General features: G+C 40.1%; 1 protein-coding gene across 1 annotated transcript; it reads left to right on the top strand.

The window, feature by feature from the left end:
- Positions 1 to 3,900: 3,900 nt before the first annotated feature.
- On the top strand, positions 3,901 to 7,486 carry LOC139459121 (methyltransferase-like protein 27). Its single transcript, XM_071240570.1, has 5 exons — positions 3,901 to 4,050; positions 5,240 to 5,368; positions 6,337 to 6,472; positions 6,973 to 7,071; positions 7,296 to 7,486. The coding sequence occupies exons 1-5, from the start codon at positions 3,901 to 3,903 to the stop codon at positions 7,484 to 7,486; spliced, it is 705 nt and encodes a 234-aa protein (XP_071096671.1).
- Positions 7,487 to 11,902: the final 4,416 nt, after the last annotated feature.

Below are 11,902 nucleotides of genomic sequence, written 5' to 3' on the forward strand. Positions count from 1 at the left end.
CGCTGAGCAAGGATCTCGTCCCTGTAGCGCATCTCATTCATGGTTTTACGAATAGGAACAAGGTCGTATGCAATTCCAGGCAATACAATTACAGATGCAGCTCCTCCTGAACGATCTCTCTCAGAAACACAAGCGTCAGCATTACGTTCATTCCTCCGTCTGCACACCCGCTGTCGACCGTCATCTCTGGAGAGTGAAAAAAAGATTCGTGACTACAGAGCACTTCCTGCCATTCACGTCGAGTCCAACGCAGATGTGCAAGAGCCCACTCGCGACGTTGACGTCGATGACGTTGGGTAAGAATTTACCCAACGTACGGCCTCCTGGCTCTCCGACCATATTGTCGCAACCGATTGCGAACAGTTTGAGCACTGATTCTCTTGTTATAAGTTCCTTGGGTGGACTGTGAAGTAACGGTTGCTGGGAGGAAGCGATTGCGTAAATGTGACGTCACAATATAGATGTCTTGAGATGGTGTTGTTACACGTGCACGTCCACTTCTCGGACGATCAGTGGTTAATCCAGGTGTATTGTAACTCTCCCTCAGACATGTAATGCAACGTCCGCAGTACGCATGCCTGTGTGCAACATTCCGATGACTCTGCCACGAACATTATTGGGAGTCTTGGCATTTGTTTTAAAGGTAATCGTGGGAAGAAGAATGTGTTCACCGTGTTTTCTCGTGTGTTCCAACAATTGCCGTCAATGATAATCAGTCACCCTAACATTCACGCTCACGACATGATACTTGTGCGACGATCCTGCGTTTTGCATCATTTTAGGAGCGTGGGTGTAACGATTAATAATGCTCAATTAACTGTGCGGGTTTGATACTCGAACAAGCTTATCTTGTCTGTAAACTAAGACATTGCAGACAAAAAATAGAAATATAGATCAGATGAGTCATTATGAAAAGACAGAAGGATCAAGTAGTTTATTAACCACCTTGGATCGTTTTCGGTCGGTCCCAAATATACCAACTTGTCATTTTGGTCAAAACGGTTCTCATTCAGAGAGGCCCGATATCCAAGATATATGATGGGCAAGTTGTTCTTTAGACTAAGACTTCTTCATGAACAAGTTGACAACGTAGCATGTTCAAATTGAATTTTAGAAATCACTCTGAAATTCTACAAGATCTGAGATCATTATTATAGTTGGTTGGTTGGTTTGTTGTTGACGGCGGTCTGTAAATAATCGAGTCTGGACCAGACAATCCAGTCATTGATATCATGAGCCTCGATCAACGCAATTGGGATCGATGACATGGATCAACCAAGTCAGCGAGCCTGACCACCCGATCCCGTTAGTCGCCTTTTACGACAAGCATAGTCGCCTTTTACGGCAAGCATGGGTTGCTGAAGACTTTTTCTACCCCGGAATCTTTATAATACACACATATATACTTGGCCCATCTATTGTGAAAACAATATACACCCATTGTATAGAAACATGCCTGTTGATGCTAATATTTCTACCTTACCCAGGTATCAACTGTTGGTCTCAAGAGCTGGGTGCAAAATGTCAGATTGGTTATTGTTGCACCAGAGCCCTCGCAAAAACGATCTGATCATGCATGCACTAAAGTTGAAAGAAGATTTAATATTTACTCAAACATATAAAATCAGAAGGAATGTGTGCATAGTCTGAAAGTAATGCGACAATGTAACGACTTGTAGTGTAACCATGTACTTGTTATTGTCATAAAACTAAACAAAGGTCCGGTTAGATTTAGCACTGGGGGTACCCGGGTCCTACTCATGACCTGCGAAAGTCGTGAGAGCGAAACACTGAAGTTTGGGAGAAAACCCTCTGAAATGTATTTTAGGGAAAACTGATCAAACACGAATAAATATGCCTGTACCATAATTTATCAATGTGTTACCAAATATAGCCAGGTGTCCGAGAATTTTATAGAAAACCCCATGTTGCAGAAAGGTCGCAGGTGTCAAATTCGCAATGTTTTATACTATCAATACTATCATTACATAATGACATGACAAAAAAACAGTTCCAAACGTCCTGTATAGACACTTTGGGATGGCTGCCACGGGAACATAACGTAGTTGTAGGATCTAGATATGTAGGCGACACAAATATATATATACTGAGTCAAATTAAAAACTTCACATTTTTAAAAGTAATCCCATATATGATATACAACGGACAAATGTATCAGAGAAGGTAATTTTTAATCATTAATGTCCAAAGAAGGATTTTAATAAACAGTGGTAATCATAATTTGTTCCAAGCACCTACGGTATTCGGTAATAACATCAACAGTTTAAATCATAAGTCCCAAGCACGAGAATCTGATGGCACACAAGTTCAGTAGCGTGTATGGCCACCATGTGCGTTGACAACTGCCACACAACGCCTCCGCATGGACCTTGTGATGCTTGTGAACACATGATTGGGAAGACGACGCCATTGTTGCTGCAAAATGGTGCCAAGATCTTGCAAATTCTGTGGTTGGTTCTGGAGAGTGCGCAGACTTCTGCCAAGAGCATCCCAGACGTGTTCGATGGGATTGAGGTCGGGAGACCTTGACGGCCAGTCCATGCCAGTACCTGGTCGCGGTAAGCAGCAGCGTTGAGGTTGCCACGGATGACAAGAAGCCTGGAACGTGCATTGCCACAGAAAGCACCCCACACCATGACACTTCCGTCTCGAAATCTGTCAACTTCCTGTACACAACACTGGGCGTAACGTTCATGACGGCGCCTCCACATCCTCGCCCTACCATCAGCAAATGGAAGATTAAATCGGGATTCATCACTGAAGACGACTTGATTCCAATTCCTCTGAGTCCATCGTAAGTGTCGCTGTGCCCACAATTGACGTTGACGTCTGTGTAATTGAGTCAGAATCGGCCCGCAGTATGGCCGTCGTGCTTGAAGGTGAGCAGTTCTCAGACGGTTTCGAACAGTTTGCGCACTCAGTCTACCCCTAAACAGTTCATTTCTGGTTGATGCAGCCTTCAAAAATCGGTTACGGAGGTGACGTAAGACAATCTGACGATCCTCTGCATGTGACGTCACACGTGGTCGACCTGGCCGAGGGCGATCAGCGGTGGTATCCGTTTGCTGTAGACGCGTCTGTAAATCATAAATAGTCCGTTGACTACAACCCATCGTCCTTGCGACTTCAGCTACGGACGTTCCCGTCTGCAACATGCCGATGGCACGTTCACGTTGCACATTTGAAAGGCGTGGCATGACAAATGGCCGTAAAGACTTTTGTTTTCTTGTTTTTCTTTTTTTGTTAATGACTGCTAACAAGTATGGCTGAAAAAACGTGCGGTATTATGGCCACGTGACCAGTTGCACGTGAAAAATCACTTTTTCCACTATAGTGCTGTGCACATGATTTTGATCGATTCACCTGCACAAAAACAGGTGTTATCTGAAGACAATACGTGGCCATTACTGTTTAAATACACAATAAGGGCCCACAATGATAACTGGTCAAAATGTTAAAATTTTAGGATTGTGAAGTTTTTAATTTGGTTCAGTATATATATCTTCATAATTACTGATTGTAATAGAAAAACGTAGTATGTTTACGTGAATGTTAATGCACTGTAGCAGTTCAGTCACAGTATATGCGTAACAAAATTATGTTGATAAATGTACTATACCGCCGGGCAAAAGGCAGCATACAATTAAAAATTGGATTTGACAAAAAAAATCGAAAACATTTTGAAAACGTACCTTGGCTGAAACTAGTCACCTAAACACTGCGAACTTTAGGTCCAAAACACAACTATGATTACCGTACAAAATACATCACCATCTATAAGTATGTCTTGATGTTTAATGTCTAGTCACCATCAAACATGGCTGTATAATTTCCTTTGCCCGGCAGTTGATATAGAATAGAATTTACATTCGAGGAACTATGAGTGAGTCATCCAAGTTGAACGCAAGCATGACACAGGAAGAGAGGGAGGAAGCCAAGGCTATGACTGACTACCTTATTGGAGACGAGGAAACTAGCAGAGAAGATATTATTGGACGGTTTTCCCAAAACAGCCAACAATATGAAAAGGTTGGTATCGGTCAATGAACACTGGTAGAACAGTAATGATTTCCAAATGAATAAATTATATTGAGTATGTCATCTCCACAATAAGAAATGCCATGCATGTATATATAAACGATTTGTAGACAGCGTATATACACACTTTGCATTTACTAAGATCAACAGAGAAAGTTATTGGATTACACTAGACCTTTCTGGTGTCTATATTTAAAAAAGATGCCAACTTTTCAAATTCCCACATAAACATGCTATAATATTTTCTATTTACTTTACATATATATTGATCAATTCATAATGTTATCTTTGATATCTTTGTCCAACATGGATAGTATATGGTAATCGACCCGTGAAGATCCGGAGTAGAATAGGCCTTCAGCAACCCATGCTTGCCGTGAAAGACGACTATGCTTGTCGTAAGAGGCGACTAACGGGATCGGGTGGTCAGACTCGCTGACATGGTTGATGCATGTCATGATCATTGATCCCAATTGCGTGGATCGATGCTCATGATGTCAATGACTGGATTGTCTGGTCCAGACTCGATTATTTACAGACCGCCGTCATATAGCTGGAATATTGCTGAGTGCGGCGTTAAACAACACACAAACAAACAACTCGGTGGAGAACACAATTCAGCATTGATATTGGCAGTTAGAATGGCCTACACTACCGGGACGACATGAAGGTAATTCCCGCCCTTTTGCACGTGTTGTAACAGACTTTTTGAGGCAGCGTAACATTGCTGTAGTGCTGTTTCTCCAGTCCTCTTGGATGTCTTGGATGAGATGGAGAGACACTTACGACAGGATTAGAACCAGTAGACTACCGGACCGCCCCTCATGACCTGATGAACTATACTGCAACATATTCATGAAACATGAACAATTTCCTTTTCCGGGTTTTTCTCCTGTTTACAAATGATGTAAGAGACCACAAGGAGATATATAAATAAAAGTGACAAAACCCTTCCCATATTCATAAGAAATCTCTGCCAAAAACAGTCGATTGTACGATTCCGACCACAAGTATGACGAGATGTTTCTGATCTCCCTCACTGTCAAGGTTTTTACAAGGATATCTCCATAATTATTGAAACAATTTGAAAACCATATTGAAAGACTACTGTGCATAATTTATGTGTGTGTTTATTGACAAACACGAAGAATTCACTTATAATCTTTTCATTTTGCAAAAGGCTATGAAAGGGATAAACTTCAAGTGTCCAATGCAGACTGCACAGACAGCTGCTGAGCTGTTTCCTGGCGAACGAAAAGATGTTTATGTCCTGGATGTGGCTGCCGGAACAGGCCTTTGTGCAGATGAGGTTGGTATATTCTGTACATTCATCTGGTATGATATGCCGTGTACGTTTAACACTGGGTGATGTACATTTAGTTCAGGGGCTTACATCCTCCGAATATAGGCCCAACACGGAGAGGCGTACATCATCCATCCCTCCATTCTTCATTAATTCAATCACTCATTCAGAATGGGCTTCTATATGTTTGTTGATATTTTGTGTTCTGGAAGGATATAAAGAGTAGTAAATAGTCATGACAGTAGAGGAGCAGCCTAAAAAGTGTACAAAGCAGTAACCAACACTTACACAATAACAGCAAGAACAGGTAGTAGATAGAAGCTGAATAGTATTTATCAGTTTGCTATACGCCAAACTGTGTAAGAACTGTATGAGTGGATAATCACCCTAACATGTGCACGGTAGGTTTAGGAGACAATTAATGTTGGCTATTTAATCATTCTAAAGGGGTTAAAATTAATGGTTGGAACCAACGCTGCCATTTATCTCTTAGACCAAAGGTCTTTATGGTCATCGGGAAATAAAAGTGTTTTTTACTGGTTCGAGTAATTTACAGGATCCGGATTCCATCACCCGATAAGCAGCCTATCAGGCGTCAAGCAGTTGATCCATGCCTAGTCCCTTTGTCCTTTAATCAGCTAGTCCTCTAGTATATATTTTTGTGGAGAGAGTATATCACGTAATTAGAATAGAGGACGAGTCTGCAACGGGAAGTTATTACCATCAATCTGTTTGCAGCCGTCATCATCCTTCTGGGCGGCGTAACTGAGTGCTGATGGTCTTTGAAGTTTCCAGATGCTCCCTGTTCTTTGTTGCATGGAGTCGCAAGATGTCATATGTCGTCTGATTTAAAATATTTCAAAGATCTATTTAATTTACTCCATGATTATAACTGTATTGTGATTCTCAAATGCTCAAATGTCATGAAGTGAAAATGCCTCTCTTTATGGTGATGTGTTATGTGTGTTTTACAGCTTTATCATCATGGCTTTCGAACAATGGATGCCCTGGATCCGTCGAGTAAGATGCTGGAGGAGGCAAAGAAGAAAGGACTGTATGGTCGATACTTCATTGAAGTTTTAGGAGAAAATGCCATAGACATTGAAAATGGTATGTGGTGGGAATGGTCTGTATGTGACAGTGAGACACAGTCGATGTTGATAGTATATTCCTAAAAAAGTTTTCCTGTTGGGTATAGGCCATGCCTTATATATCAGGACACGACACTGTCACACATATTTAGATTGGATGTCATATGGCCGGTAGGAGTTTACAAATGTTTTATCTTATTTGTTTCGTGCAAATTTAATCCATAACGTTTTTTTATGTCTGCAGAGTAGATACCTCGTTTCCAAATACAAATAAGAGGTATCTACTCTACAGTGGGACTTCATCAAATTTCAAAACAGACCTGGTCGTGTATGTCAGCATAAACAAATTAATCATTCTGTACGTTTGTCAGTTTATAACATATGTTCCTTTCCACTTCAAACAGTGAAATGTAACACTGTTTCTTTCATTTTCAAATGGACGTGGCCGAGCCAGGTTCAGTGTGAATAGTGGTAGGTTATTTGTTGAGTATTTCACCCCACTATATATATGTGTTTCAGATACATATGATGCGGTGACAATATCGGGGTTGAGCCTAATGGTTTTGAAAAAAATGCCTTTAAAGGCAATGGAGGAGCTCATCCGCATTGTCAAACCAGGTAGGTATGCAACAATGATCCTCATGAAACATCACAACATCTCCATGATCCATTGTATGGCGTCGTAGCTCCGGTTGCTGGTGATCTGCAGCGAATTTATTATTAGTTATTGTTAATTAAAGGTTGTTTTGCTGTCCCCTGTTGACATTATTTGCTCCCCAATATCCAGTACCGTGTCAGGGTTGCACACATGCAAGACAACTCCTCTCCTGTTTTCCTTACAGGTGGTTACATAATCAATACAGCTTTCTATAACTTGTTCCCTGATGATGGTGATGTCAAAGCCGTGATATTTAGAGAAAACATGAAGACCTTGGAATCCCAAGGGAAATGGCAGCAGGTGGAACTCAGGCGCTTCCCTGAGGTAATATTTGGGAATGAAGTGGCCGTTTCGATTCACAAGGTCCTTGTTTGAGCAAGAGGATAGTTGTATATCCGACACTGTTGTAAACACACCTTTATATTGTCTTGCTTGATTTCATTTCGCTATGCTTGATTTTAAGCAGCACTTTCTGAAATAGATGAGGTGAAATGGGGTTTAACGTCGCGTCCAAGATTATTGCTTTTATACAGCGACGTGCATGTACGTGTGTGTGTTTGTGTGGCTGCTTGTACTAGTCCGGAATGATGCCGATTTATAGTGCTAGCTCACTGAGATACCATGCCACAGTTTAACATGAATACCCCACTCAGACACAGTATACTGACTCCAAGCCGACCAGTCCTTGTTTTAGCCCCTCAATGCCGAACGCCAGACAGTGTAACAACAAGTAACATCTTTTAACATCTTTTGGTATGACGCGGTCGGGGATTGAACCCCGGACCTTCCGCTCTCCGGGCGGACGCTCTACCACTAGACCACGGAGGCGGTCACTTTCTGTAATAAGCTAACGCATTGCATCTGTATCATTAGGCTTCTGTAGATCGGCATTGTTACTTTGTTGATAGTAAACATTTAAACATTTCACTATATGCACTTGATAGTTTGCTCTGTCGCTGTTTTACCAGGGAACACAACTAAGACACAGTAAAATGATATGTTGCCATGGGTTCCCAGCCTTGTCTACGTGTACCAAATACGTGTTGGAAACAATGCACATTTAAACATTTGTTTCTGACATTTGATTTGTTTTGAGCAGTTGATACAATATATTTGCGTTGTTTTGTTGTCTTTGATATATCAAGAAGAGATTGGTTATGATGTTTAAATGACAATGTCCAGTTACATATTTAACTTTTCAGTAACAATTATAATTTCCAAAAATAAAATAAGTACATGCAAATACTGACTTGTTTTTAAATTGTGTTCGGATTTCATTATTAGTGAGTGTATAAAGATATAACTCCCGGTCCTCAATATTTCAGTAATGAGTTAATAAAGATGACATCAATACTCAAAGTTAGATATTGCTACAAAAAGCAAACATATTTTAGCATACTAATAGTAATTACTCTCTAAAACGCGATCTATTCGCCGCCAGGAACCTAGGCTTGGACATCTTACTGGTGTTCATGAGGACTTACGTTACTGCCAGCATTGTACCGAGTAGGATTTTAGTAATCACTTAAGCTATCCAGGGCTGTGTACAATATATTCACCAACGTAAAAAAATTGAGAGTTAGTGTGTGAGTTTGTTGTCTGTTAGTTTCTTTGATGCATAACGCCGCAGCAATATTCCAGCTATATGTGGGTGCCTTGCAAATAAGAACAGTAACGATCGACGCCGTCGGGGCTACGATGACACGCAGTCAACCCTAAAGTTGATATTTTGAGCAATTAATTTTAGTGAACTTTGCAAAAAACACGTATACATTTTGTGCACACACACACACACACACACACACCGTCACTCGATGAGAGAAACATGGTATTTCACTCGACACAAGGACTATCTTATTTATTATATACTTTTTGTGTTGTTATCTACCAAACAAATTAAATTATTTCATTACAAGTGTAAAACCTTGAAACATAAATTCTCCCTACCTAACACAACACACAGGGACCCTTGTATTTGCGCCTTAAAAGAAGTTTCGTGTTTGTAAAAGCTTAATAATATAAACAAAAGTATTGAAAGATATTAAGGGTCAGGAAAGTTCTTTATTATACATTTAGATATGATTGTATACAAAATCAACTTTAACAAAAAATATTCTTGAAAACTGGGAAACCGCTGTTGGAAGCGAAAGAATACACGCTGGCCAAATGACAAAAATGATACTTTGGAAATCGAATGACGAGTTACATGAGAAATCTACAGTTTATAAGGAAACATTTTCAAGAGAATGAAAAACGGCAAGAAGTGAATGTAGCTCTACAAACGACAGTCTGTCATTATTGTGCCTTGTCAATGTGGACATAACGTAAAAAGAATGTTAACAGTTTGTTTACGGGCTAATCACTTACGACAAAGGGAAACAATTTAAGGGGAGGGAACTCTTGTATGACAATAGTTCCGTCAAAGTATCAAGAGTTATGTTCAATGCAATGAAATATCAAGTGTTATGTTCAATGCAATGAAAGTATCACTTCGGAAAGCTCAGTCTTTCACACTGAAGTATATAATAAAATATAATACGTTAACGCCAGAAAATAATCAGTCGCGAGAATCTACTTAAACAGACTCCATTATAATTAGGCGTAATAGTGAAAATGGTGATGAAATTTATAGGAATGGATCACTGAAAATCAACGATGACACCACACGAAATCTGCTTCAATAACCCACATGTGAGGAGATGTCAAACATGCAGTAACACTAGAAAATGGGAATACGTGAAGGCCAAAGGCTGAAGCCATGTCAAACACCAAAGCAGACCGAAAACATGGCATAACACATGCTTAATGGTGTCAAATTTCACAATGATAACTGCAGAAACGGCTGAGTATAGGTTGGTTTGGTTGGTTTGTTGTTTAACGCCGCACTCCGCAATATTCTAGCTGTATGACGGCGGTCTGTAAATAATCGAGCCTGGGACAGACAATCTAGTGATTGACATAATGAGCATCGATCTATGCAATTGGGATACGATGACAAGCATCAACCAAGTCAGCGAGTTCGACCATCCAATCCCGTTCGTCGCCTCTTACGACAAGCTTGGGTTGCTGAAGACCAATTCTAACCCGGAATCTTCACGGGAGGTTATCAAGCTTCGTGTGTTTTGGAATGGTAAATATTTCGTATTATGAATAAACACAGTGTATTTAGTTCGCCAAAGCTATCTTAATAAAATGTTTATTCCTAATACAGGATATTTCCCATCCCAACACACACTCTCGTGAATGTACTTTACATCTTCCCGAGGCAAGAGAGTTTAACTGACTATAAAAGTCCAGTTTCCACCCTTGCCGAACTAGGCTGGTATTATGGAGTTACAGTTTGGGTGGACTAACGAGTCTATGCATAGGCCAATCAATATCGAAATCCAGTTCGTAAACTGTCATGCAGATTTCGGTCGATTGGAGGATTTGCAAAGCATGTGCACCGCTAACTGGTTGTCAACAGATATTTTCTCAATCTTTTCATGTTTTTTTATCCAGGTGCAAAACATCAATGAGTCCCCGTTAGTAGCTAGAATCTTATAAACCAAATATTATCTGGGAAGCAAATTTATTAATATTCTTGTCACATACGTTTCATATGTACCATGAAGCCGTTATTTGTGTGACAAGTCGACATCTGTATAGTCTTTCATTTTGTCTAAAATATGTTAAAATATATGCATGATGCATATATGTTGATTGCTTCACGGAAGCTACCATGTTTTACACTTTTTGAATAACTGCACCGCTCTTCAGTTCGGTAATTACAGTTGAGGTGAAATGGTGTATATTGCACTTACAGAGCGACGTGCATGCACGTGTGTGGGTGTGTGGCCGCTTGTACTAGTCCGAACTAATGCCGATTTTATACAACGAATGATAATATATGAGAAAACATGAAAAAGAGAGTGCTGGACGCATTGTATTTTCAACGTTGAGCTATGTATTGAATTCTTTATTCAGAACTATACATGCCACAGACCCTTTGTACAAAATGTATGACATATTATTTGCAAAAATCACACATGATAAAATACTGTCCCTACTTCTTTACTGTGACACAGATATTTAGCTATATTAATAATGTTGGTTTGTTTGTTTGTTGTTTAACGCCGCACTCAGCAATATTCCAGCTATATGACGGCGGTCTGTAAATAATCGAGTCTGGACCAGACAATCCAGTGATTAATATCATGAACATCGATCAACGCAATTTGGATCGATGACATGCATCAACCAAATCAGCGAGCCTGACCACCCGATCCCGTTAGTCGCCTTTTACGACAAGCATAGTAACCTTTTACGGCAAGCATGGGTTGCTGAAGACCTATTCTGACCCGGAATCTTCACGGGTCGATATTAATAATGAGCTTTGTGTTACGTGTAGATAAAAGAATATTAAACTCGTGGACATTTGGGTGTAAATAATATTTTGAAGGAATATAGAGATGGCGTAGGTGAGTATATGCAGGGCACACTTGCAGGAAATGAAACTGGTCTTCTATTAGGCCAAATTGACATACAGTAAACTACGGTTATAACGAACTCAAAGGGACTACTAATTTTAGTTCGCTATAACCGTAGTTCGTTATAAGTACATATACAGCATGACTACAGCAAGTAGTTAGGACCAAAAAGTAAGTTCGTTATATCCGTCAGTTCGTTATAAGCGTGTTCGTTATAACCGTAGTTTACTGTAGTTTGCAAAATCTTTCTTTACGAGTTAGGGTTAGAAACGGTGTTAGATATGTCCTGTATCATATGTCTTATGGCTATTAAGGCAGACTG

Source organism: Haliotis cracherodii, unplaced genomic scaffold (assembly GCF_022045235.1).
Source record: "Haliotis cracherodii isolate W230 unplaced genomic scaffold, xgHalCrac1.p SCAF_13, whole genome shotgun sequence".
In the NCBI taxonomy this organism is placed as follows: domain Eukaryota; kingdom Metazoa; phylum Mollusca; class Gastropoda; order Lepetellida; family Haliotidae; genus Haliotis; species Haliotis cracherodii.

Excerpts from the sequence above, each read along its gene's own strand:
- LOC139459121 (XM_071240570.1), top strand. The coding sequence starts at position 3,901 with ATGAGTGAGTCATCCAAGTTGAACGCAAGCATGACACAGGAAGAGAGG. Across the intron at positions 5,369-6,336 it reads CAGGCCTTTGTGCAGATGAG|CTTTATCATCATGGCTTTCG; the intron begins GTTGGTATATTC and ends TGTGTTTTACAG. Across the intron at positions 6,473-6,972 it reads TGCCATAGACATTGAAAATG|ATACATATGATGCGGTGACA; the intron begins GTATGTGGTGGG and ends TATGTGTTTCAG.